The 27,748-nt window shown below is 38.0% G+C and overlaps 2 protein-coding genes across 4 annotated transcripts in view; one reads left to right on the plus strand and one right to left on the minus strand.

The window, feature by feature from the left end:
* The first annotated feature begins 1,682 nt into the window (after positions 1 to 1,682).
* tcerg1a (transcription elongation regulator 1a (CA150)) overlaps positions 1,683 to 27,748 on the plus strand; it is a 36,189-nt gene continuing 10,123 nt past the window's right edge. Inside the window, exons 1-11 of one of the 3 annotated variants that reach the window (XM_079630345.1) lie at positions 1,683 to 1,759; positions 16,773 to 16,974; positions 17,103 to 17,261; positions 18,137 to 18,416; positions 19,168 to 19,404; positions 22,003 to 22,065; positions 25,248 to 25,445; positions 26,193 to 26,302; positions 26,376 to 26,464; positions 26,667 to 26,827; positions 27,333 to 27,411. In XM_079630345.1, coding sequence (XP_079486471.1) covers positions 1,737 to 1,759; positions 16,773 to 16,974; positions 17,103 to 17,261; positions 18,137 to 18,416; positions 19,168 to 19,404; positions 22,003 to 22,065; positions 25,248 to 25,445; positions 26,193 to 26,302; positions 26,376 to 26,464; positions 26,667 to 26,827; positions 27,333 to 27,411 — 1,601 coding nt within the window. In that variant the 5' untranslated portion in view covers positions 1,683 to 1,736. Of the gene's footprint in view, positions 1,760 to 16,266; positions 16,361 to 16,772; positions 16,975 to 17,102; positions 17,262 to 18,136; positions 18,417 to 19,167; positions 19,405 to 22,002; positions 22,066 to 25,247; positions 25,446 to 26,192; positions 26,303 to 26,375; positions 26,465 to 26,666; positions 26,828 to 27,332; positions 27,412 to 27,748 lie in introns of those variants that run through there. The other 2 variants (XM_079630344.1, XM_079630346.1) reach the window with 2 other exon arrangements.
* Positions 13,002 to 15,783, minus strand: exosc3 (exosome component 3). Its single transcript, XM_079630749.1, has 4 exons — positions 15,480 to 15,783; positions 14,912 to 15,061; positions 14,654 to 14,805; positions 13,002 to 13,982 (listed from the first exon to the last, which is right to left on the minus strand). Exons 1-4 carry the CDS (start codon positions 15,714 to 15,716, stop codon positions 13,775 to 13,777), a joined length of 747 nt encoding a protein of 248 aa, XP_079486875.1. The 5' UTR covers positions 15,717 to 15,783; the 3' UTR covers positions 13,002 to 13,774.

Genomic DNA, 27,748 nt, shown 5'->3' on the forward strand with positions numbered 1-27,748 from the left:
TCTCTCTCTCTCTCTCTCTCTCTCATATGTGCTGGTCTGCTCTTAAATTCTAAGAAAACAGTGTTTTGTTTTAAAACTTGTCATTGTGGAAACCAAAAATGCCTTTCAACTCGGAGCTAATGAATGTACCGGTATGTCAGCTGTTTGCTCAAGTGCTTTTCAAGATGGCGACTAACAGCCCATACCAAATGTACAGAATGTTTAAGTTGCACAGCCAAAACATTTTCCTCCATGCCGAGCACCCCGAAAGACCTATAGTTTTTCTTTCCAGCTTAAAAACTCTCCCATGCCTTATAAAAAGTCCTTTGCACCAGGAAAGAAAACTACCTCTCCACTCGGCACAGCACTCGCAAGCAGAAGGGATTAGCGGCTTATGCGGTCTCTCAAACCAAATGCTTTGGCACAAAAATCTTTGGCTTTTTTCCCCCCTTTGGTCAGTTAAAGTGAGGTTTAAATCTGTTTAGACAATGGTCTTTGTTTAAGGGCCAGCACATAATTAACTTTAAGTTTTCTTTTTTAAATTTATTGTTTGACTTTTTTTTTTTTCACACAACTTTTATGTTTTCCGTTTGTTTATGCCTATACATGTTCCTCTTACTTCAGTGTAATGCAGTGAACCATTAACTTAATTTTGGAATTATGGAAATTAAATAATTAAATGGTGTTTGATTTAACTCTGCTTGTGGCATTACTGTGGTGTGAAGTGAAATATAAGACAGTAACGTCATGTGACTCGTTCGGCAAGAGGAAGCCAACATTATCTTTTCAGCAGAAGAGAGCTGATGGGCAATTGCAACTTTCCATGCACACAAACCAGTTAACTCTTCCATAACGACCTACAGGTGAAACTCGAAAAATTAGAATATCGTGCAAAAGTTCATTTATTTCAGTAATTCAACTTAAAAGGTGAAACTAATATATAGACTCATTACATGCAAAGTGAGATATTTCAAGCCTTTATTTGTTATAATTTTGATGATTATAGCTTACAGCTATGAAAACCTTTTCACAATAGGCTATTCTAACTTTTGGGTTTTCATAAGCTGTAAAATAACAAATAAAAGTTTGAAATATCTCACTTTGCATGTAATGAGTATATAATATATTAGTTTCACCTTCAAAGTTGAATAAATAAACTTTTGCACGACTTTCAAATTTTTTGAGTTTCACATGTTTTATCCCTTTTGTGAGAAACACAAAAGTGATGAATGGATGGATAAATGTATCTTTAAAATAAACATATATTTCCCTCTCTGAATCAGAAGACACATCAGACTGCTATGTATTGATGTATTATTTTTAACTGCCAATGAAAAGACTTTTCATCAGGAAGTCCTCATAAACAATAGGTCATGCTTTGCTTTTCTCATGGTGGGGTGGATGGGAACTTGAGCCAATGCCAATGAGAATGTCATTAGCTGGCACTAGTTAAAGGGGTGGTAAAATGCCCTTTTCACTAAAAATAAATCTCTGATGTCCCCAGAGTGTGTGAGTGAGTGAAGTTTTAGCTCAAAATACCCCACAGATATTTTTATATAGCATGTTAAAGAACTGTTTTGTGTCTGACCCTTTAAATGCAAATGAGCTGCTGCTCTCGGCAGCAGAGGGCGGGGTGTGTGTTAGCAGCTGCGATTACCTCACGAAGACACTAAAATGACAGAAACTGTTCTGCCTTTTATGTTTAAACGGAGTCAGACAATGATGGAGAGACTCAAGAAGAAGTGACAACACGTAGAATGCAACAGGACGTCTCTGAATGGTTAGTTGATGAATTTATGTTGCTGATGTGGCAGACCCTTCTTCAATTAGCATATTCTGTCATGATAATCTAGGAACTGTTGTGAGATGCACACAGAGTGACTTTCTATTGCATGTGAAAAGACGGATGCTACAGTTTGAGCTGACTCACAAATGTACTCGACTACAACGACTCTTCCTCTTCTCAGCATGTACAGACTTCGTGTTCCCGGGGGCGGGGTTTGTGCAAATTTTAGGGTTGGTGAAGTCACTAAACCGTGAGGAATGTTGTGTAACGTTAGGCAGTTGCGCAGTAATATAATGTAATGTGGTCAGGTGTATGTTTGTTGAGTCATTTACAACGGCTTCGAACCAGCTTCGAACACGGCTCAACTAATCAGAATCAAGGACTGGAACTATCCGTTTTATTATGTTGTTTTTATTAGGCAAAGCATGTCCATGGAATTTTGCTTCTGCTTGCATGATGCAATACTTGGCACTATATACGTTTTTTACACATAGCATAGTCTATTTTAACTACTCTAACAGTGAATCTGAAGTTAAAAGCCATCCCTTGCCGTTAGGATGTTTAATTTTAGGTTGTTCTAGCTAAAAGATGATCACATGTGTGCAACGTACAATTCCACATGAAATCCCCAACTGCTCTGTCATGTTTTGTGTCTAACTATTCAAGACAAATTATCTGGGGGATTCTTGAAGACTCAGAGGGAACACACCGTTTGTACAAAGAGTCCTCGCCCTGAGAGAGAAACCGGTTTAGAATAGAACAGAATGATGCATTTATAGTGCTTTCATATGTACTACTGTACACCCAAAGCGCTTTACAATCAAAAATACTGGATCCACTTGGATGATGCAGCAGCCACAGTACAACGGCGCCAGTGCGCTCACCACACACCAGATACAGGTGGAGAGGAGAGAGAGTGATAGAGCCAATTCAGTGGATGGGGATTATTAGGAGGCCATGATTGGTAAGGGGCCAATGGGTGGAATGTGGCCAGGACACCGGGGTTACACCCATAGACTGTAAAAAAATATGGACGTAGTGTCCGTGACGTCACCCGTAGGTTTCTGAAGAGCATTTTTGAAGCCTAAAGTGGGCGGAGCCGGCCGTCGCCATCTTGGCCTCGCGTCACCGCTCGTCACTCCCGGATAACAGAATATGGGCAAAGAGGCGGAGCTGAGGAGCCTGGCTATCTGAAACCACGCCCACCTAGCGCGACGTTATGGAGTTAGCAGGCTTGGGAGCTAATGCTATGCTACTCACAGTACCAAGTCTGCGACTGCACAGGGGCTCGCGCTAAAGTGACACTGACAGTTGATGATTAAAATCTGAATGGCAATTAAAAGGTCCTGTTTTTGCCCTTCGAAATATTGTAATAGTTAAAAGACATAGCTACAAGTGAGACTGTGTATCGCGATTCTGTGCAGCTAAGTTATTCTGCTTGTTGAAAATGTATTATGCAGTAACTTTACAATATTAGGCTACTCTGAGAGTGTGTGTGACCGTGATTATGTGCATACATGTCAGTCACTCTTTATTACAGTCTATGGTCCGTCAGCGCGGCATCGCTCGTCAGAGAGCTTTATTATTCAGTCCATTTTAAATTCTGATTTTGGCCGCATCTCAATCTCAAATGGGTCAAAACATATATTACCTGTGAAGTTCAAGTAACGTTAATGCGCTAGAAATACGCGCTCATTCAAGGATGTGCATTTATTGCATGAACGGAGAAACACAGACCTGCAGGATCTCATCTGACGGCACATAAGCATGTTATAATCTGTCCCAGAGCAACGGCACCGCAGAACGAGTGTAGCCTTTATATCTATAGACGTTTTTAAATCTGAAAACTCCAAAAAGCAACGAAATTGTCAGACATCACATCCATTAGTGCATGATGTTCACAGAGGAGAACGACTGGAGTAAGTTACAGCGCTGGCTGTTCTCTCGAACGATACTCGACGAAAAACGGCGGAATCCAAAGCCGTGGGCGAGGTAATGGGTATATTAAATTATATGAAATAATCCCGAATAAAAGCACAAACACGGCAGAGATGGCAAATTCAGCAGCTGGAATTTGCTGAAGTGAAGTGACTGCTAACCGGCTGGCATTTACATCAGCGGGAATCCACCTGTCACTCAAAAGTGGACACACCCTTAATTTTGCAGAACTTTAAATATTAATCAACTACACGGGCGAGTTATAAAAAAATGCACCCCCCTCACAGTTGTTATGAAGGGCAAAGTTAGCTTTATAGACCAAAGCCACGTAGAGAACCAGGCTGTAAACATGTTTTGTTCTGCTGTAAAGTTGGGCATTTTAACATGAGGGAGATACAGATTTGACTCCCTTCTGCAGCCAGCCTCAAGCGGCCAGTCGATGAATTGCCGTTTAATTCACTTCCGTGTTGGTTTCAAGAGAGAGACGGGGAGGTTGCCGCTTGGTTACACCTCTACTCTATGAGAAGTGCCATGGGATTTTTAATGACGATATTCTCATCTGAAGGACTGGACGAAACCGGTTTCCTGGTGGACAAACAGATCAGAGACTCTAAGGTCACTTTGGTGAACAGAAACCAGCAAGACAAGATTAATGGTCCATGTTTTTAACAACCTCGCCTTCTGGTGACCTGTTGAGAACATATGCGGCTCATATTTCACCCTAAAATCAAAATAATTTTAATAAAAATCAAAATGACAATTAAGCACATTTCAAAATTCACAAAAAAGCACAAAAGTCTCATTACGCTTATGCTAATAAATAAAATAAATTAACTATTTTTACATAATGGTAGTATTTTGTATACTTAATTATTATGAACATATTGTTATAATAAGTAATATAATACATAATAATATAAATCCTTCCCATCTAATTGCAAAAATGTACAAAATAAATTGTGTTAATGACATTTTAAAGTCACATGGCAGCTCGCTATTATAGCTCACTAATGTTTTACTTTGTAATAGTAACAAACAGGCCGTTTTATAATAATGATGCGAACGTCAAGAGTTCAAACAGGTGTGTGTGGATGATATTGTTGAACTTTAAAAAATGAAGTCATAAACGTGTAGTGTGAGCAGTGAGCACACAGCAAAACTGAAGTGCAGGTTGGCTGAATGTGGAAAGAATGATGGTGTCTGATGGAGGCATGGAGCAGTTTGTCTTTAGAAACTTAAGTTTCTTTTTCCACCAGAAAATGCAAAGTAGCCTAGTCACTAAGGGTACATTTACACGACAACGATTACAAAAAACAGAAACGTTTTTCCTTAGCATTTTTTGCGTAGGCTACAGGCGGCAGAATACGACAAAAAATGCTGTATTCTGCTGCCAGGCCAGTAGTTGGCGATGGCACTTTGTTTCAAAGTGCAAGTTTTTGAAAATGAATAAATGACCGTAATGATACCGAATTTGTGAAAACAGTGGCGTCATCTGCATGCGTATTACTGGTCAGTGTTTTTTTTTACTAAGTGACATGCTGGCCTGGCAGCATAATATAGCATTTTTAATTAGTGGTGCTTGCCAAAGGCAAGACATCACTATTGTTCTTCTCCATACTTACCGTTATTTTCTTCTTTATTATTCCACCAAAAGTTTGACGTGCTACTCCTCCCGCAGCTTTTGTCACAGACCAGCAAATGAGGCATTAAATCATGCGGATTATTGAGGAATGGTGTGCTATGACTTTTATAAGCAACCGGGGGTACGGTGTTTGCCCCAGGGGCGAAAAGTGGCCGAAAAATCCCATAGACTTAACATTGTGACAAACTTAACATTGTGACAAACTTAACATTGTGACGAGTCATAGCTCAGAGCGAGGATTTCGCAGAAACGTGTGATTTACCAGATTTAAAGAGGCTGATAGGCTCTGTAAGAACATACCTCACAATGGGGTAAAAGTTGCACCCCTGGGGGGCAGGAGCTGCCCAAAGTTGCCCCATTTGCTTACTATGGTGTAGGACGGCCCATGAAATGCATGCGTTTTTCCTACTATGGTAAATTGCATAGGGATTTTGTATTGAACATAGCTCTGGATCACAGTGTCATAGAGACAAGGGGGCAGGCTCATTTTACTCAGACGACCAATCAGTCTCTCGGGATCATTGTCAAGCTAACAAGCCACGCCCTAGCAACCATTTAGAGGATACCCTAGCAAACCACCTAGTCACACCATAGCAACCACCCAGAACACCCTAGCAACTGCCTAGCAACACTCTAGCAACCACCCAGAATACCCTAGCAACCGCCTAGCAGCACCATAACAACTACCCAGAACACCATAGCAACCGCCTAGTAACACCATAGCAACCACCCAAAACACCCTGACAACCGCCTAGCAACGCCCTAGCAACCACCCAGAATACCCTAGCAACCACCTAGCAAGTACCCAGAACACCCGAGGAACCGCCTAGCAACCACCCAGAAACCACCCAGAACAGCCTAGCAACCACCTAAACAACATAAATAAGCAATATCTCACCGCCAGAACATCGCACAGACATGTTTGCTGGCTCGTATGCAATCATGTACCACACTCTAGCAACCGAGTGGCGAGTTTTGCCACTGCACCACTTACATTTTCTTCAGGAAATGTACATTCTAGTTATTTTTGTTGTTGTTAGTATAAATGCTGTTTAAAAATAGTGCAATTTAAATACTTTCCATGTATCTTGTTCTGATTAAATAAAATAAAATAATATTTAAATGAAATGAAAACAAAATAACAAAATATAGAGTAAAAAAGTTTTACTAGATTAGTTTTACTAGATTACACTTTTTTAGCCTTTGTGTGAAACATGACATTAATTTCACATGATTCCTTGCTCAACAGAAAAGAACGCCATGGTTGACGATGGTAAATAATTATTTAGCAGTTTACGTGGATCCATGTGAACGTGGATCATTTTGACATTGTTGTCGACTACGCCGAAAAACTAAAAGGAACATATTTTCCTTTGATTACATTGTCGTCATATAACCGCACCCTAGTTTACATTTGAATTAGTTTTAGATGTTTATCCCGTTAAAGTTATAAACCAGTCTAAAACCAGTTTACTTGAGATTCATCTTCAAGCACACAATCCAGCTTACACGTCTTTGCTTCTGCACCAATCAGATTGCACTGTTGATTTTTACACACAGCTGTGTTGATTTGGAGGGAGAGTATAATTTATGGTGTCTGCTGCTTGTTACTCTAAATGCCTGATTTTATTGCTGTGAAGATTCATTCAGTTGAAGATTTGTAGATAGATGGCTACTAAGTTTGCTTTAAATATGTTTTTTAGAATAATCTCTGTTAGTATGTGATGTCGTATACTTGAAACCCCAAATATTTAGTCAAAATCCTTTTTTGTAATAAGTGATAAACACATGTAAACTTTAATAAGGCAGGGCACTTCTGTTGTGTTTTATCAAATGTCTCTAACATACATTCACAGAATTGCCAAGCTTTAACTCGATTTGGATTTTGGCCTGGTCCAAAAAGAAAAATGACTCAAAGGTTGGATGCCATATAATCAAGTTAGCTGACAACGTGTTAACGTGTTCCTGAGATTTATAATGAACTCGGCTATATTAATACTGGTATAAACAGACTATGAGTCGGCATTTCTTTTTCCTGTGTGGGAGTGAGGTGACCTTGAGCGCCTGCCTCAGGAAACAGACCCACCTGCTGACATGTCCTAAAATACGGAGGCCTCTGAGACCCATATGTCCTGTCTGAATTCCAAGTAGGCGAAGTCCCAATTTCACAGAAACTCAACAGAGAAGTTGTAGCCACAAATACCTAGCAGAGCACCAGGAAGGAAAAACCAACATACTGTGTCACCTCTGTCAACACTGAGTCCAACAAACCAGACCAATAACAATGTTATATGTATAACACGCTTCCCAAACTTAAGAACCAAAATAATATCATTCATATAAAACACACAGACAATTCCAAAAGCAACACAGTCAATTAAAACAACATGAAAGTGTTGGCAGAGGTTATTTAGACTGACTCCGCCAGCATTGTTTGAAAATGACAAATGAAACCAATCTGATAGGGAGGGTGTGGCATTTGCCTTTTGATGCTACTGACTGGAGTTCGAATCCACCTTTTTCCTTTTCCCATTGCATATCAGTTTGGGGAGGAGTTTAGGAACAAATCATTCAAATTAAATCATTGTAATAAATATAATAATTTACGTTCTATGACATTATTGGATACTGTTTTAATGTACAACAACACTGAGGTGCAAATAGTCCCTGCCACTATTTATAAGTATAAATCGCATCTAACTACTATTTACACTTAGCCTATTGCAAAGGAAATACTTATATTTTTACATAGTGCAAATATATATTTTCACTTAGTGTAAATATGATATATTACTATGTAAACTTAGTGTAAATAGCAGCTATTGTGCTATTTGCACTTAGTGTGTACATAAAGCATTTATTGCTATTTGCGCTTATTGCAATAGCCGCTGCCTAAAAAACATTCTGTGCTTAAGTAGCCTAAATGAAGAAAACAGAAAAAAGAAAAAAAACCGAATTGAATTTCTACATTGAATAAGTTAGTTCAGGCAAGAATATAAAAAAGCTAATTCTACTTAATCAAAGCTTGAACTTATAAGTATATTTGACTTGGAATTGTTTATGTTTACAATTATTCTTTGAGTACGTTTCAAAGTTAACCAATTAAGTATAAAACATACTCAACTTTCTGATACTGGTGTTCCCATCATGCCCTGGGGCATGAATAATTGGTAACACTATTTATTATTTCGATAGTCCACTTTAGACATTCTACTAACTATAAGTAACTTTGCAACTACATGTCAACTAACTGTCATTAGAGTATTAGTAGATTGTCTGCTTAATATTTGCTAACACCCTATTTTGTTTGTCCCCCAACAGACATTCTACTGACTATAAGTAACTTGGCAACTTATTCTCCTAACCCAAACCCAAACCCTAACCTAACAGTCTACTGACAGTCTACTACAGTCTACTAATACTCTAATGAGAGTTAGTTGACATGTAGTTGAAAAGTTACTTATAGTTAGTAGAATGTCTAAAGTGGACTATCAAAGAAAGTGTAACCGAATAATAAATAATATATGAACACAAATTAAAACGATTGCATTTTACACTGTTTTCTTGTTGTATGTACATTGTTTTATTGTTGCTTTTGTTGTTATGTTTAGTCACTTGCTGTGTTGTGACATCTGGAGTTGTTAGGGAGGTAGAGAGTGAAATGATGGTATGTTTTCATGTACATTATATCATCGATTTATCGAACTCATACTCTCAGGGCAAAATAACCAAGGGCTGTGTATGTAAAAGTGAGCATGAGAATTTCAGGGTTTGTGCTCAACCATCCAATCCACATCAGTTTCCATGTTCAGATTTGCTATGTGTTTATGTAGAACAGTAAATACAGAGGCCAAACCGACTTTGATCCAGCCAACCTTGTAAGAGCTAATGAGAAGCAGAGATGCATCCAATTTGTTGAGGGACATCTGTTTGCACTTTAGGGTAACTATTCAGATGAACGTGGAAGATTCTGGCAAGCAGGGAGGTGAGGAGGTGGAGGAGGTAACGAACTAGAGCTTTGAGAAAGATGAGGAAGAGGATTCTGGGAAGCATGTGACCACAACTGAGGCTGGACAGCTGCAGCTCTGCGCAGGCAAATGTCCAGCGAGAGCATGACGAAAGCTTTTCACAGCGAAGGGAGAATACGCAGCCTTATTCGGGCTCTTACAGCATATATTGTGCAATCTTAACACACTTTTATGGGAACAGGGAGGTTTGCTGACATTAAATCATGACTAACATCAAGCTAAGGATAATGAAATGTGATTGTGACGTGCTAAAGGTCACTAATCAGAATATGTGCATAGAAAGCCACCCGAGCCATTGTGTCCACTCAGACAACAGGGTCGACAGTGTCAAGCTTGTGTTTGTTATTTAAGATTTAGCAGCGTTTTCTCTGCTTGCGAGAGAGTGTTTGGCTAATGCTCTTTCCTCGGCAGGGATTATTTTTTTTGGCACTGAGCGCACGGCCCATGATTCAGAGCTGCTCGTGGGCTCAGGCCCCTGGAGAAGCGTTAAATGCACATTCATGGAATATGCAGACGCAAAAGACAGTGGCAGATGGAGAAAGAGAGAAATGTTTGCAGTCTCTCGGAGAGTCCTGCACATCCGAGTATTTCCCTGGATTCTTTTTTTGTGATATTCAATGATCCAAGATTTTTTCCACAAAAAAAAAAGAAAAAGAAAAATTCCTTTGAAAAATTGAATACAGTTTTTCATGGACAACAAACGTTATTTAGAAGAAAGTCAAAATCTAAAGACACATGACTCTATTCAAAGTATTCACAATACAGTATACCATGTCACGATGCCTTTGGTGACTATATAGGATTACAATTATATACAATTACAATATTGCAATGATTTTTATTTGGTTATTCAATTCCCTAAAGACTGTGTCATTATACTTATTGTTTCTTGATGTTATTGTTATACTTATTGTTATACGTATGTGCTCGAATATACGAGGACATTAATATAAGCAATTTTTACATTCAAGTAACAAAAAATATTTATTTGTGTAACATTTTGCGTCAATCCGTTGTCCATTTCAGTGAATTGATTCAAAATTCAAAGATTAGTGTTTTATTGTCACTCAATTTCTTTTTTTTCTTTTTTTTTACAGAAGTCTTTGTGTGAAGCTTTTGTGTCTGTGAACATTATGAATAAAAATCATTATTATTTTAATTATTTAAAAAAAAAACGTCTAGATTTGGTTTTCATTGCATTTGACTAAATTTACATAAAAAGAATAGAATTGCTACATTGACTGTTTATTAAAAATGTTGGTTCCTCTGACTGAGGAAAATATGTTTTTTAAGGTATTTAAAATATCAGAATATGTGTATTATTATTATTATTATATGTAATTGTATTTCAGTTTCCCCCCCATTATTTGCAAGACAGTTTAGTAGACAGGAAAGTAGCCTAGTGGCCAATACATTTTGGAATACATACAGTTTGGAATAAGACAGACTATAGTCAGAATTTACATTTTTGTTGAACAAATTCCTTTAAATTTGTCAAATTTTCCCTATTATGCAAATCTCGATTTCAGCTTTCATTTGACTGTCAAGTGAATGAAAGCAAGACCTTTTGCATGTCATAGCCTTTACATTTGAAAGTGAAGAAAGCCCACATCAGTGTTTGTTTTGATTCATGAGTTGAGAGGAATTCAAGAAATGCATGTCTAAACAGGTTCATTTTGGTCCCACAAATACTTTACAGTGTGAGAAGGAAGTAGGAGGTCCTGTATGTAAAATGCCTGCAGCATAGAACATACCTTGGATTTAAACATCCACATAAATCTGTCAAAATTAGATCTGCAATTTCACGTATCGATAGCAAGCAACAATAGACAAACACAAGAGAGCCACAGCCCTTCAGAGATTAGTTCCAACTGCACAACATGTAGGTTTCAAATAAGATAAAGGCATAGTCAGGGTTTGAAGCTCAGCAGGGCTGTGGGATTTTGCACCCCTGGCTTAAACAATACTACTTCTATTGTGTACTACTATTTCTCCTGCTGTGGACTGAAAGCTTTCAGACATACTTTTATAATCTTTTCCAGCTTTATGCAACAATTATTAAAATTAGCTGATCTATCTCTTTTGTTTCAAGGCTTGGTTCACTTTGGGCCATGCTTCTTGTGAATAACAAACTCCACACCTTCAATCCGATCTCATTGGACTCCACGGTTAGTCTTTGCGGAAATCGTTAGGTCACATATTAATCACATACTTTGTCCATGTTCGGTAAAGACATGACAATGAGTCATGCATCAAAAATATCTGCAGAATGCAGATCAGGTCGAACTTATTTTTACAAACCAGAAAAGCTAGCCTACAGTCTTTGCAGATCTAATGCGAGTCAGATTTGTGTTCTAGCAGAATCAAAGCTCAAATACATTGTTTTCGCAGTGACTCAAATCTTCCATGCCTCTGGTAATGCCTTGGAAGCTCGTCTGCATACATCAGTCGACCAATGAGGAAAACGTGCCCAGACACATCTTTCCATGTTGATCAGCACATTCATTTACAAGACCTGAAACTCAGAGCCCATGGGATCTCAAAGTTTACTTGGCCAGATTCAGTAAGCATCTGGCTGTGTTGCTTCATTAAAAAAAAAAAAAAAATCATCTGAAGTTAATATTTCATATATATATTTAGTAAAAAAAAAAGAAAAAAAAAGAAGCCATGCCACTGAAAGTGACACAAATGCTCCAGATAAAATGTGAGAGAAGAAATAAATATTTCTATTCAGCAAGGATACAATAAACTAATCAAAATTGACAGTAAATACTTCTACATTGAAAGATATTTGTATTGCATATGAATGCTAAATGTTCTATTAATCAAAAATAATCCTGAAAAGGGGGTATTGGTTTCCACAAAAGCACCACATCAGCATATAATGATTTCTGAAGGATCATGTGACTCTGAATACTGGAGTAATGATGCTGAAAAGTCAGCTTTGACATCACAGGAATACATTACATTTTAAAATATATTCAAACAGAAAACAGTTCCTATAAGTCACAGTATTTTTTACTGTATTTCTGATCAAATAAAAAGTGAAAGGGGATCAAGAAAATGGTTGAAAACAGTTGGTTGCAGAGGACATACAAGGATTTGGAGGACTTGTGTCTTTTTATATAATTATGTCTTAAAACCTGACGCAATAAACACAACTTAAGGAAGTACAGACATCTAGCCTTCAAATGTATCACTGAAATATCACTGACAATAGCCTTGCTGTAGATTAATGGTTAATGTTCAACATGCCTGTAATCATACGCTTATTTTATATAGTGCCTTTCAGAAAACTCAAGGAAGGAAGGAAGGAAAGAGAGGAATAAGAGATTATACCAAGGTTTTTGACAGTGGTGGAAGGTTGACAACACAGAAACAGGATATACTTTGACGTGAACCAATAAGAAGTAGATCTGTTTTATCAGTGTTGAGTTTGAGAAAATGACTGGTCATCCAAGCATTTATATCATCAATACAAGCTGATATGGACTTTATGGGGAAAGGAGCATTGCGCTGAGAATGGATGTATGGTTGGGTGTCATGATCTGTGTAGCAATTGGAATTTAAAGCCATGATGGCGGATGATGTTACCATAAAGGGATCAAGGGATAAGTGGATATAAAATGAAGCTGGTTACAATCATGGTGTTTCCTTTGTACAAACATCATATAATTTCATGCAACTACCAGCATGAAGTTTTCTAGAATTGTAGAAAAGTGCCCCCTTCTGGACATGAAGAGAACAGACAGCAATCATGGAGACTTTTTTTTTAATCGCTACAAAAAACACAGTTGTCATTGACTTTGACCAAGATTTTATTCATTTGAACCAATAAAAATAAAGGCAAAAATATTTGTTTTGAGAGAAATTATGACTTCTCCTCTATGGTGGACAGACAGGGTGAACACACTAATATACAAAGTCACTTGTTTGGTCTCCAAAACTGGACATACAGAGAGTGATTTCTATTGTGGGCTCTATTATTTTGAACATTTTCAGAGGCTTTACCCGTTGTTCATCTGAAAACTGATGACGGGTACTTTAAAGGGATAGTTCACCCCAAAATGTAAATTCTGTCATCATTTACTCACCCTCATGTTGTTCTAAACCTGTATGACTTTCTTTCCTCTGTTGAACTCAAAAGAAGATATTTTGAAGAATGTTGATAACCAGAAAGTTGACGGTAGCCATTGATTTCCATTTTTTTTTTCATACTAATCAAGTCAAAGGCTACCGTCAACTGTCTGGTTACCAACATTCTTCAAAACATCTCTTTTTTGTTCAAAGGAAGAAAAAAACTCATTCAGGATGACAGAATTTACATTTTTGGGTGAACTAACCCTTCAAGCATGTGTGGCCCCGGTTGTATTCTGGGAAAAGTGATCTTTCATATGTCCTCTAGAGGGAGCCTTCTGCCACTCTCCTGAATAGTGTCTGTCTCTGTTGAGAGGTCATGTTCTCACACGTCTCCAGAAGATTGGCCACTATCAGCGTCTGCTGAACTGTCTTTGCTTTCACCCACACTCTGCCATTCATTCCAACAACCAGCTCAAAGGGGAAAATCTTCTCCAGGTCCTTCACTATTTCACTCTGAGGAGCCAGAAGTCTGATGGGAAGAAAAAACATTTATTTTAAAGCTTTTTAATTAACCATGAAATCAAAATGGACAATTCTTGTTTTTATGGAATATTTTTATGGAGCATTTATTAAGCGATTTATCAGTGCATGTCATTTTATTAGGCTATTTGCACTAAATCACGATAAATGCTATTTAAATAAATGTAAATAACAACTAGATTCTTTACACTAAGTGAAAATAGCAGATTTTCTTAGCAATAGATTCTATTTACACACAGTAGTATTTTCTTTGCAGTAAGTGTAAATAGTAGTTATATGGCATTTAAATAGTGGCAGATACAATTTGCACCTCAGTGTTGTACATTAAACAATATGAAATAACAATAATTCTCAATTATTATATTTATTAAATGGATTCATGTGCCCTCATAATCTTTAATAAAATGTCTTCTCTTCTCTGATGACACGTTTACTGGTGTGAGGGCCACTCACATGTTATTATAGCAATAGCAAACCATCCAACCAATTCCCATTGGACTAAATCAAGTCCTGCCCAGTCCCTTTCCTGTTTGAGAAGCCCTTTCACTCAGATGTACATCACCATAGGAAAGAAAAAACTATTGCAACTTAAGACTTTAAGTAAGCTAAGCTTGGAAGTGTATAGATCACAAAGCTAAATAACATGGACAAGTCACAAACCTGCGCACTAGTCCCAGAGATACTTTAAAGAGCAGCCCATCAGCTCCAAACACCCCCATCCCGTTGGCCCTGCCACAGCTGTCTATACACACCAGCTCGGGTTCCATATCCTTGTTTGCAATTGTGAACTGGCTGTACACCAGATCTCCAACCTGCAGAACAAAGTCACATTATCAGTGTGTACAATCATAATGCAATGTAAACAGTGTGAATTATTAATTTGAGGGGGGTGTAAGAGTGTTGATATTTAGCAAGTACCTGCACATTAGGCCTGTTCCTCTTGGTAGCTCCCTCGAATGCAAGGTACGAGAGAGATGCTTGGTCACTTCCTCCCACGTCCACTTTAAAGATATCTCCAGACTTTGCAGTCACAATACCAATCACACTTTCACCCTTGGCTGGTACATACTGGAAGAAACAAGGATCAGCCTGAGGATGTACAAACCTGACGACAGATGACTAATACTAAATTAGTTGGTTCAAATCTAGTTTGCTCATATACTGTGTGACAGCTTATATTTATTTTTGTTTCATGAAACTCACTCACACTCTCTCTCTCTCTCTCTCTCTCTCTCTCTCTCTCTCTCTCTCTCTCTCTCTCTCTCTCTCTCTCTCTCACACACACACACACACACACACACACACACACACACACGTAATGCAATGCATGACCATGATTATTGGGCATTTGTTGAAAAAATTTAGAAATAAATGACAAAATGTCTCAATTTCCAGTAACGTTACTATCCTAAAGCAGAACAAACCTTAGCCAACTTAAAATAATAAGTGCACAAAAGGTTACTGGTGTGTGAGTTCAGTTCCTCACCCGTCTCTGCTGAGAGTCTATCCAGTACAGATTTGGCTGTTTATGCCGCAAAATTCCACTTTTACACACTTGAACTTCCTCGCCGTTTCTCCGGAACCCTGGGCCGCATATTATCTTTTCGGTTTTGATATTATTACCATCACCATCTCCATCTTCAGGCAATCTGAATGAAAACACATCTCCGGGTAAAAGTACTTCACCTATTTTCTCTTTGAAACGAGCATGTACGGTGTCCATTGCAGAAAAGCAACGTGAGGGACCTGTGTTTGTGTACTTCCGGCATTGAGAAGGACTCTTGTAATTTCCAAAATAAAAGTTTTTTAATAAAAGTAATTTTAAAACAGTTAACGGTTAATTAATCCATCAGACCAGAATTATTGAATTAATTAATTAATGAATGAAGAATGAAGCAAAACTGGCAAAAAACAAAATGAGAAAGTCATATAAAAATTCTCTAAAAAAAAATGTTAGTAGTATATGTATATACACAAAATCAGGATTTTACTGATGAAATCAAATAGGAAATTATACGTTTTATAATTCTGACGTAGTCCGTCATATCACCTGTTTTTACTACACTTTCCTACAAAATGTTAGTTGCCTGCCTCGTCTCTCAGCAAATCTAAATTAAAACATTCATTCAATTAAAAATAATCGATTATTCAAAATGATTTTAAATGTAAAGCAGAAGAAGATGGATGGATGGATGGATTTTAAATGTAAATGTATCAGCTTTCACGTCTGGATTGAGTTTGAAAACCGTTTGGCGGCCGTGCACGAAACTCCAACGGAAATGCGTCAAGGCGACTTTTAATTTGTTTTACTATTCCCGTTATGGCGGAGCACACAGAGGCAGAAGGCATTGGCCTGGCCGCTAACAGGTGCGAATTTAGCATTATATGTCATACACCGGTTAACACGAACGACCAGTTATACTTAGTCTTGTTTTTTCCTTAATAGTCAACTGGGCAGTGTTTCCCAGTTGGCTAATTTTAATCTTTGTAAAGCCTCGTTTGGCCTGTTGGTTCGTGGACAATGAAAGCAGCGTAACAACACACGACTGAATGTTCTTATACCGTTATTTCTTGATTTGTTCATTGCACTTCATGTTATAGAACGTTGTTTAATATACAAATGCACATCATATGAAGTCTGTTATTTCAACTCAAGAAGGTTTAAACGGGAGCATAGTTCATAAGAATGAGTTAACTGTTGTCTGTCTGTCTGCCTGTCTGTCTGCAGTAGTCGTTGTGTAAGTTACTGTACAGATATTGTTTATTTTCGTTCCACCAGCATGGCCCAGCAGCCAGCACTGCGTTTCCCGGCCACGGCACCTCCTCCTGCCAGCACCTCCACCCGCAGGCAGCCTTTACTGAGCACCCCTGTGCCTCCCTTTGCTATGATGAGGGGTCCTCCACCCGCTGCCCGACCGCCCTTCGGACGGATCCCCTTTGACCCCAGTGTGCCCCCTCCAATGGGTGCCCCACCTTTACAGGTATGAATAGTAGTATGTATATCAGATGCCGTTTATTGTGTAATTCCTCAACTTTGTGTTAATTGGAATAGAAAGAGAAGGTTGGGTGTTTGGAAGGTTTCGCTGACATCTATGACTTTAATTTTAAGAGACCCCCGTTTATGCCTCCGCCTGGAGGATCCATGCCACCTCCACCTGGCATGATTTTCCCTCCAGGAATACCGCCTACAGCCTCTCCTGCTCCTGCTCCTCCTTCCCTGCCCTCTACAGAAGAGATCTGGGTGGAGAATAAGAGTCCAGAAGGAAAGGTATAGCTTCTCATTCTTTTTGGGGTAAAAAAATGTGTTTATTCCCAAAGGCAAGGTGGCTTGTTTTGTAATCTTGCTATTTCTTCTTCTAAAAGTCTTGAGATGAGAGGATTTGTTTAAGAGAGCAAATATTTGTTCTGACAAGACAACGTTAGATTTGGATTATAGTTATTTCTTAAACACTACCTTTCAGAGGTATGGGGTCGGAAAGATTTTTAAATGTTTTTGAAAGAGGGCGTATTTCATGTTTAATGTTATTTGCTCCCCAATGTAAAAAAAATAAAAATAATAATTAATGTATTCCTAAATGTAATTTATTTATTTGATGTCAAAGCTGAATTTTCACTATAATTACTCCAGTCTTTAGTGTTGCATGATCTTTCTGAAATAATTCTTATTTATGCTGAATTGGTGCTCAAGAAACATTTAATTTATTAGTATCATCAATGTTGAAACAGCTAAAAATGAATAGAAAGTTGAAAAGTTATTTGAAATAGAATTTTGTTACATTATAAACGCCTTTACTTGTTGAATAAGAAACAACAACTTTTGAACAGTTGTGTATATTATATAGTAATATCTTTATATAAATATGCCAAAGGATTTGATGTAACTGGAGAGGAAATTGTTGATTTTTACAACTGAAAACATATCAATTATTGTATTTTGCATAAGAAATTAATGCATAATCATCAGTTGGATATTGCATATTGGATTTTTGGAGTTCATGATGCCTTGTATTTTCCCAGCCAAATCGCAAGCGTTTCTCTTTACTTGATGCAGTTGATACTATAACAACATACTTTGTTACTTTCTTTACAGTGCACACAGTTTGATCTATAGTCCTCTTCTGTTTGCTTTTATCCTCTATTCAGGTGTATTATTACAATGCACGTACAAGGGAGTCGTCCTGGACGAAGCCTGAAGGCGTGAAGGTGATCCAGCAGGCTGAGTTGGGTCCAATGATGCTGAGCCAGGCAGCGGCGGCAGCAGCCAGCGGAGGCTCCACCGGGCCCGGTCCATCTATCAGCATCCCAGCTGCAGTCAACAGCACTACAGCCACACACACCTCCCAGAGCCACTCCACATCTATGAGCTCCATCTCCTCTCCCAGCATCACAGCAGCTTCACCTCTCCTCCCAACACCTGTGTCAGGTAAATGTCATTCCAGTGAACTTCTAAAGCCCAATGTATATACTTTATTCCTTTCAATTCCTCTGGGGGTTTGTTTTGTTTTGTTTTTTATTATTACAGTAATTTTGACATTCCCTTACATTTGGATGGTACCTGAAATCTTTGATAGTAAATACAATAAATATATTATTGGCTGAAAAAAAGAGAAACAGAAATTACATCCATAATAGTAGTAACAAATATTCTATGGAGAAAAAAGACATAAATTGTGGTAACAATACAATATGTTGCTGTACAAGTAATGTTAGCTATTACAGTAACAGCCTTTTTTGTATTTCAATACGCAATATAGTTATACATTTATTACTCAACCAGTAGATTGGGTATCAGATCCCCCTATCAGTTTTGGCTTCTTATATCGTTTTTATATATTATTTATTCTTCCCTCAACTAAATACAAAAGGAACCTGAGGAGAGTATATTTGACTCCAGAAGTACTCTATTCCCAATATGGGTATTTTTTATTCAAACTATTATTCCTTTCATTCCTTATTTCTTTCGTAATGTACTTTGGGTTAATTATGAAATATGTATAATCTTCTCTGTCATCTGTTCCGAAATGGTATTCTGGAGAAATACTTTTTCATTTATCTCTGTTGGATTTTGCAAAAAAATTATTTAATCAGATCAGCAATTGTTTATTAATTTTGTTCTGTTATCAAAAGTAAATCAAAGTGTTACCATTCTGTATTCTCAACTTTTTGAACTGTAGCCCCTGACATAGTGGAGATGCCGTCAGTTGTAACCACAACCCCCAGTCCTATGGCAACCCCAATAGCAGCTGTCAATCCGCCAACGGTTACGGTCGCCATGACTGCAGGACCGCCACCTATGCCGGTGGCATTGTCTCATACTGTGCCACAGCCCAATGCACCAATGCCAGGGTTCCCTCCTGTCATGGTGCCACCCTTCAGAGTGCCCCTGCCTGCCATGCCCATTCCACTGCCCGGTAGGTCTGACCTTTGAACTTGTTGAATCAATCGTACCCTGTTAAAGGAATAGTTCACCCTAAAATAAAAATGAATGGTACGTTTACATGACAGCAATGTACTAAAAATGAAAATGTTGACAGACGTCAACATTGTGAAAACAATCCCCGTTCACACAGATCTGTGAAAACGAATAAAAACGTTTTATTATGCTGCCAGGCCAGTAGTTAGCGATGTCACTTTGTAAAAAAACAAATAAAAAAAACTATGCGCCTATAGACTTAATCTGTAATATGCATAATGTCACCGGTTTCACCGTTTTTAAAAGTTTGTGTTTTCAGACCGGGATGGGACTTTTTGTGTGTTGTCGTGCAAATGAATGGCCAAAAATGCATAAAGTTTTTCAGTTTTAGTTGAAAACTGTGTTGTGTAAACGGCCCCTTATTAATCATTTACTCACCTTGGTGTTGTTCTAATGCTGTATATCCTTTCTTTCTTTTATGGACCACAAAAGGAGATTTTTTTTTTTCTTCTTCTTTTTTTTTTTTAAAGTCCCTCTTGTGCTTGTCCATATAATGGCAGTCCATAGCGACCAGCATCAAGCTTTTAAAAAGATCAAAAGTAACTCAGAAAGATCCCATGTGCTGTATATCCCAAGTGTTCTGGGGGTTTATGATGCTGCTATTCACTGCCATTATATGGATGAGTGAGAGTGGGACTTTTTTTAACAAAAAATCTCTTTTTGTGGTCCATAAAAGGACAAACAGCACTAGAACAACACCAGGGTGAGTAAATGATGACTTAATTTTCATTTTAGGGTGAACTATCCCTTTAAGAATTCTTCAGCTTTAGTATACTCTGAATGCAACTGCCTTTCTCTCCTCAGTTCCTTGTCTTTCTGTCTTTTTCTTACTATCCAGAGCATGTCTGTAGTTTGACAGGAACCTGTAGAGTCGAAAAGATGCCGTTGTTTTTCCAGTCTGCTTATAGGATGAGTTAACTAACATCTTTAATGAAATCGTATGATGTAGAAGCTCTTTTGTAATAAATATATAATAATAAGTGATAAATGCAGTCTTAACTACTGCATTAAAGGTCCCATATTGTACACCTTTCTGGAGTTTTATTTTATGTTTTGTTGTCATTAAGAATATATATTTGTGGTATAACTACCAAAAACCATCTCATTATATTTGTACAGCTCCTTTCTCAGGAGCTCTGCCAAGAACAGGTCGATTTTGGCCTGTCTAATTAATATTCATATTGAGCTGTTGTTTTTTGAGTGACTCACAGCTAGGCCAACCACAAGTGACTATAGGGTCATGTATGCTGTCGCCTGCTGTGGCTTGGTGATGCTCACTATAAGGTAAATAAAACACCTGTAATGATGGTGACAAATTATTTGTTATTAAAGCATAAACATTCACAAACCACTGTTAATTTAACATAAAAGCAAGCATAGGCTACTGCGTGCATGGTTTGGCATGACAGAAAGTGCGCTCCCTTTATAATTCCTAAAAAGCTGACATCTCAGTTCATCGCGATCTCACAAAGCTCCGTTATTATCAATGAAGCTGACTGCACAATAAATCTTTCATAATGTCAACACTTTGTTTGTTATAATCAGAGGATTTGCCAGCATGCAGAATTCAGCACTGAACAAAAACTCAGTTTTGAGCGGTGAGTGGATGCTATCGTAAATGCATTTAATTGGCCAATTGCGCTCAAGAAATCAACACATATGTCTGTGATTGGCTACATTGCTCAACGCTGCAAACATGATATAAATAGAAACTCGTTCTGGCCTATAAATCGTTTTTTTATTTAGTTGTTCTTGTTGCTTTTGTGCAACATATGAATAACAATTTATTTGTTTTTAGATGTTTTATTTTTAGATATTTCTATTTTGCGGGAGTCTCGTGATTCCGCGAATCGTTTTATTCTCCCGTAACCCGCACACACGAGTACCTTACTGCCCGCGGACATCAAATCTAGACCCGCGCCACAGTGTTGCGTTTGGTCCCGCGGGAGTGTAGGTCTCTACATCCATCGATTAAACAGCATTTTCTCTACATGTTTCCGTGTTGTTGTTGCTCAGCAACGATGTTGTCTGGCGTTAGGCAAAAGGACTGAGGGTCGGTGGGCAGTCCTCGGGGTGGGACTGAAGGCGGTGACTAGTAGTTCTGACATCACATTTTTACGGAAGTCACAACGGCTCGTGAAAAGGCACAGCTACTTTATGCAGGCTGTGTGCATTTGTCTGTGAATTGACTGTTTTGAAACTTATATGGTAGTTAGCCCCTAGACCTCTGTTATCATGAAAAAAGCCAGGAAATTAAATTTTTGACAATATGGGACCTTTAATGTTGTAGTGTTGCAGAAATGTTCAGTCTTCTGTAGATGGCTGTAATTTACCATTTTCATATGCAGTTGTTGCCAAGCAACATAGGCAGGCGTTATTGCCTATATTTAGTTGAATGAAGATCAGTTAGCAATGTAAGATAATACTGTAGTATAGTCATCATAAATGATCTAGCATTTACTTTCCTGACACCTGAAGCAGTAGATGACGTATGTTTGTTTTTTCCAACACTCTGCTTGCTTATACGCTCTTTCAGGTGTAGCAATGATGCAGATAGTCAGCTGTCCCTATGTAAAGACTATCTCTCCTACCAAAAACGGTAATTCCTTCCCCGTTATGGCATGTTAGTAACTGTTGTGCATCTTTATGCTTTCTTTCAATGATATTGCAATTATTTCCAAATTAGAGGCCCCTCTGTTTCTTACAAATGAGACATTCTTTTAAAGGGGTCATGACATGAGAAACCAAATTTGCCTTGATCTTTTGGTATATAAGAGGTCTTTGTACCATTAAAACGTCCTGCAAGTTTCATAGCTTAAGACGTCCTCCCCATTATAAACGAATCATTTATTTAATCAAGCTCTAAATACAGCTCGTTCTGGATCCATGGTAAGAAGTGACGTCACGGTACGAAGTGACGTACCAGCGTTTGCATATAGACCGCCTCCAGCACAAGACAACTACGCTTTAAGCGCAAGGCAACTACGCTCATTTCGTATCATTGTCGCGCCCGCGCGCCGCGCGCCTCACTAGTGTTCAGTCGACGAACAGCGAGTGGGTCTGTGTACAGGGAAATTACGATGCCACGCAGATGTGCTGTTCCTGGCTGTGGACAAACAACATCTTTGAATACGCTGCGAAAGATCCAGACGTCAGGGAAAATGGAAGCACTTTATTTTTTGCAGACGTCTCAGTCACGGCAGTGTTAGTTTAAGCGTGTGTTCTATACATGTGAAGGATGACTGTTTTGAGCTTTGCCAGAAAACTGTTGCTCAAAGATAAGTCCGTGCCGACTGTTCTGGGCTCAACATCGACGACGCAAACTGTAAGTAATGTATTTAAAACTTTAAACTAGGGCTGCACGATATTGGAAAAAAATTACATTGCGATATTTTTTTCCCCAACGATATATATTGCGATATTGAGAGCCATAACTCCAGTCTAAAGACAATAATTACCATTCCATGATATTAATAATTTCACTAATAAGCAAGCTTCATTACAAGTGACAAAAAGGTCACTTAATATTTTATTCCAAAATTAGAACATTTCTGTAAACACAAAGCAGAACACATTTTTAAATAAAACAGCAGCTTTACACCAACCCCCTGATTGGTTTACAACAATATAACTTAAAATAAATATATTTTTTATAAAACAACTTAAGCATTTTGGTTCACAATCTTTTAAGTCAACTTTTCTTAGCCAAAGTAAAACAGTGTTGGTGACCATAATCATATGAAATAAACAAAATGATATAAAGCTTTAATATATTTTGTATTAAATCTTCTAAACAGATTAGAGAACATGTTTCTGTAAACAGAAAAGCCGAACACATTTAAACAGCAGCTTTACCGCCTCTGTCAGCGTCACCACTCCCACCACGCGCATCAAGAGCTGAGGGAGCACCAAAAAAATAGCCTAATGAAAAATCTATAATTCTAATGCCGATATTATTATAGATACAGACCTCCCAAGTCTACCGGAAGTTCCGGGAGTCTCCCGCATATTGATAGCGGCTCACTGATGGCCCGCGAATTAGTTAAAATCTCCGGAATCTAGAGCGAGCGCGCCCGCGAGACGTGCTCCAAACCGCGCAGCGCGTGCACGGCAGAGAGGCAGAGAGGGAGAGAGAGCAAGAGACCGCGCGCGTGCCTCATGAAGCGCGTAATATCTCCCGCTGGTGCTACTGTGCTACTACCCTTCACATCGCATGTTCCGGCGATGTGACTATCGCTCACTCGCACATCGCGATGTCGATGTTAAAATCGAATATCGTTCAGCCCTACTTTAAACTACTTTTTAAATACGCTGAAAGATCCAGTCGTCAGGGAAAAAAATGGATGCACTTTATTTTTTGCGGACGTCCCAGTCACGGCAGTGTTCTATACATTTAAGGATGACTGTTTTGAGGAAAAAATCCCAATATGATGCTTGGCTTTGCCAGAAAACTGTTGCTCAAAGATAAGTCCGTGCCGAATATTCTGGGCTCAACAACGACGACGCAAACTTACTTTTTACCATGGCTAATATAAACACATTTGTATAAGAGAATCTTGAAAATATGTCGCCTTTCTAGTAGGCCTACATGTGATAGAAAATTAAAAATGTTGCCTTTATCAATGCTGCATCTTCAAATATGGCCTGTGCATGCATTTTTGTCCGTGGTACACCCTATCATTTCATTGGAATTAGTTAAATAATGTTAAACTGTTAGCAAATTAGGCTATATGATAATTATGCAACAATAATCTGTTTTCAAGTGTCTCGGGTTAATTTTTTTTTATTAATTCAAAATAGTTTCACTTTACATGTGGACACGGGCTGAATAGTTTCACTTTCCATGTGGACACGGGCTGATCCAGTCTTCGTTGTTGTGGTGATCGTTCATTTTCCTCTGATTCCTCATCTTGATTCCGGCTCAAACATAATAAGGTTTTATCATTGCAAGAGCCATCGCTTCGCATGCATCACCCGCTATTAAACAGTTGCGCCGAATCCGCAAATGTTCTGGCTGGGGGCGTTAATAATTGATGCATAGGCACTGACGTTAGCCAATCATAACAGTGGGCGTTAACACTGAACTCTTAAAGGGGAAACACCCCCAAAACAGACTGTTTGAATCAGAGGATGAGAAACAGGGTGGGAAAAGGTCATAAATCACTAAATTTTAAAAGTTTTTGGTAAAAAAAACTATAGTAATACTATATTTGCACCTAAGGGAACATAATAATGAAATAAAAAAAACCATGTCATGACCCCTTTAACAACATCATGCCACTTTAATGACTTGTTTTTGACTTAAAAGTTTTCAAAGTGACAAAAACTGATTTACTCCAACTATGTAAAATGTTAAGTTACAGTTCAGTTATAGGCAGTAACGTAGATAATAAACTGCTATAGAAATTCAGATAACCGTGCTATGATTTGTTGTAAATGTGTTCTTATCTTGTGTCCCTTTTTCTTTAATGGTTTTAATGCGATATTGTGGTGGTATCGTCTGTGCATGCCTCGTTCTCATATTTAATTTAGTGTTTAGATTTTTTGTTATATTTTGTGCAGTAATTAAATCATCCAACACAGATTGTACAATGACTAAAACTAAATAATTTTTTTTTATAACCTTAATTTCTGATATGACCCCCTTTTTAAAAAAAAATTGTTTGCCATGTTGTTAATACAACAATGCAAAATACAATTTCTGTCATTCTGATTGTGGCAGAGAAGTGCATTATGCATCATGTCTTGAACTGATTCTGATTGTGTGTATGTTATGTCAAGGTATGCTCCATGGCATGGCACCACCTTTAGTACCCATGATGCCCCCTCAAATGGCGATGGCCGGGCCCTCAGGACTGCCTGGAGCTATGGGCACATCTGAGTGGTCTGAGTTCAAAACCCAAGAGGGAAAGTCCTATTACTACAATAAACACACACAGGAGACCACATGGGACAAACCAGAAGAGCTCAAAGAGACAGGTTAGAGACTGGGACAAAGGCTATCACAGATGTGATCTTTTAAACATATATATATATATATATTGTATCCCTTCTATTTACATTAATTTAAGATACTGATATTGGCATTTACATTAATCCCTGCCCAAACTAGAATTATTCCATTGGTGATCGCTTGTAGTGACATGGTTGACCCTCGGGTTTAAAAAATGTCCGTATATAAAAATTAGTTGTTTTTTTTTACTTATCCCACTTATACCTTTATTACTTGCCAGCATGGACAAGTTAAAGCTGTCATAAATGTTTGCAAAAAAAAATTTGACTGAATGGATAAAAATGACTTGAAGTCCACAATATATTGGATATGCATCTGATTTAAAACCACATTTGGATGTGGAAAAATCAGATCTCATGTGGATTTCTGTGTTTGCATGTGTGCAACAATATCCAATCTGTGTCAGATTAGAGTAAAAGATAGGAGTTTTTGTGCAAGTGTAAATGCAGCCAAAAACATGAGGCAATGGTGTGACTTGTAAAAAAAAATTTAAATGCCAATGAAATTACATTTTTGTTTTAAGAAACCTTAGTGCTGAAATGTCTTAGCTAGCAAATTCAGTCTGTATTAAGTTATAGTTATAAGGATATAAGCATAAATTATAGTTATATAATATATACATTTTAGTTATAGTCTGTTTTCCTGAAAACCGCCTTCTGAAATTAGTCTTTTATGATATTTGACAATTGCTCATCTCCATATTTCCATTATAGAAAAAGAGAGTGAGAAGATCAAGGATGCAGCTGTTGACATGATTGATGCTGATATCATGGACATGGAAGATGGAAGCCCAAAAATCCACCCACCAAAAGACCAGAAAGAGGTTGGTAACGTACCTAGTTTTCTTAATTGTTTTGTATAAACAAGAGTTTCTGACATCTATGCATTACTCTAAGGAGCTGAAAGACGAAGAGATGACAGAGGAACAGAAGGCAGCGAAAAAAGCAAAGCCCGTTGCAACCACACCCATTCCTGGCACACCATGGTAGGCAACCACTCGTGCCTGTTTAATCAAAACAGATTTACTTGATCCAACTACATTAAATATGCAAAAGTTTCAGTATTTGTAAATCACCCTCAAAATTAGTTCACGAGCAGTTAAATGCCAAATTATATAGTTGGAGCTCTTAAATGTTAGCTCTTTGTATTGGATTGACCTGAACCCAATGCTTATGCTTATGTGTCAGGTGTGTGGTGTGGACGGGCGACGAGAGGGTGTTCTTTTATAACCCCACCACACGTCTGTCCATGTGGGAGCGTCCAGAGGAGCTGGTGGGGCGGGTTGATGTAGATAAAGCGATTCAGGAACCTCCGCACAAAAGAGGCCTGGACAACAGCCACAAAATGGGTAAAAGTCATCTCCCTAGAAATGCATGTGCACATATCTCTCCCATCAAGTATTTGCATTTTTTCATGACATATTATTCATGTATTTATTGGCAAACATCTAGAGAGAATAAAAATAACACTATCTAAACCATGTGCAATGCATGTGCAATTAAAAAGCTGTTGAATGAGTCAGACTTGGATAGAGAATGCTTCATGCTCACAGCTGACTTAGACAGGAATTTTTCCCTACTTTAAACTGCTGTGGTGTACTCACTGGTGCAAAATATTCTTACTTGACTATTGACAAATTTGATAATGTCAATAGTCAAGTAAGAATATTTTGCACCAGTGAGTTTTTTCTAAATCTGTGTCTATGGTACACCACAGCAGTTTAAAGTGGGGAAAAATTCCTGTCTAAGTCAGCTGTGAGCATGAAGCGTTCTCTATCCATGTCTGCCTTATTCAACAGCTTTTTAATAGCGTACTAAACTTTCTGTTGCATTTTTGTATTTCCTGTGACACAGTGTTGGTTAAAGAGGAACAGGAGTTCGCTATTGCAGACGACATACCTGATGATGAACCCAGTAAGGCCAAGAAACGAAAGTAAGATTTTTTTTTTCTGTATTTTCTCTGCTTTATAAAACCATGCACATTAAGACCAGGACCTTGTATCAAGAAAGTAAACAGGCTTGATTTTGACTTTTAATGTTCCACGTTAGAGGAAATTGCATTAAAAATACTTATGTCTCCCAGCACTAAAGGCAATGGACACCAAGTCAAATACAAATTAAATTAAAGTAAAATATATTTAAAAAATCCACTTCAAAGCTGTCAAATTAGAATTTTCATCATTCTCTAAAAACATTTTGGATACCTGAATAAATTGTTCCGCATCTGAACAATCTAAAGAAATGTCTAGTCTCTAACTAATAAAAGTTTT

The sequence above is a fragment of the Phoxinus phoxinus genome, assembly GCF_949152265.1.
Source record: "Phoxinus phoxinus genome assembly, chromosome: 12".
Lineage (NCBI taxonomy): Eukaryota > Metazoa > Chordata > Actinopteri > Cypriniformes > Leuciscidae > Phoxinus > Phoxinus phoxinus.

What these genes read in the sequence shown, in the direction of transcription:
- exosc3 (XM_079630749.1), bottom strand. Translation starts at nt 15,716, where the DNA reads ATGGACACCGTACATGCTCGTTTCAAAGAGAAAATAGGTGAAGTACTT. An exon ending in TAGACTCTCAGCAGAGACGG is followed by an intron (nt 15,062 to 15,479) that starts GTGAGGAACTGA and finishes TGTTTCTTCCAG; the next exon opens with TATGTACCAGCCAAGGGTGA. An exon ending in TCTCTGGGACTAGTGCGCAG is followed by an intron (nt 13,983 to 14,653) that starts GTTTGTGACTTG and finishes TCTTCCCATCAG; the next exon opens with ACTTCTGGCTCCTCAGAGTG.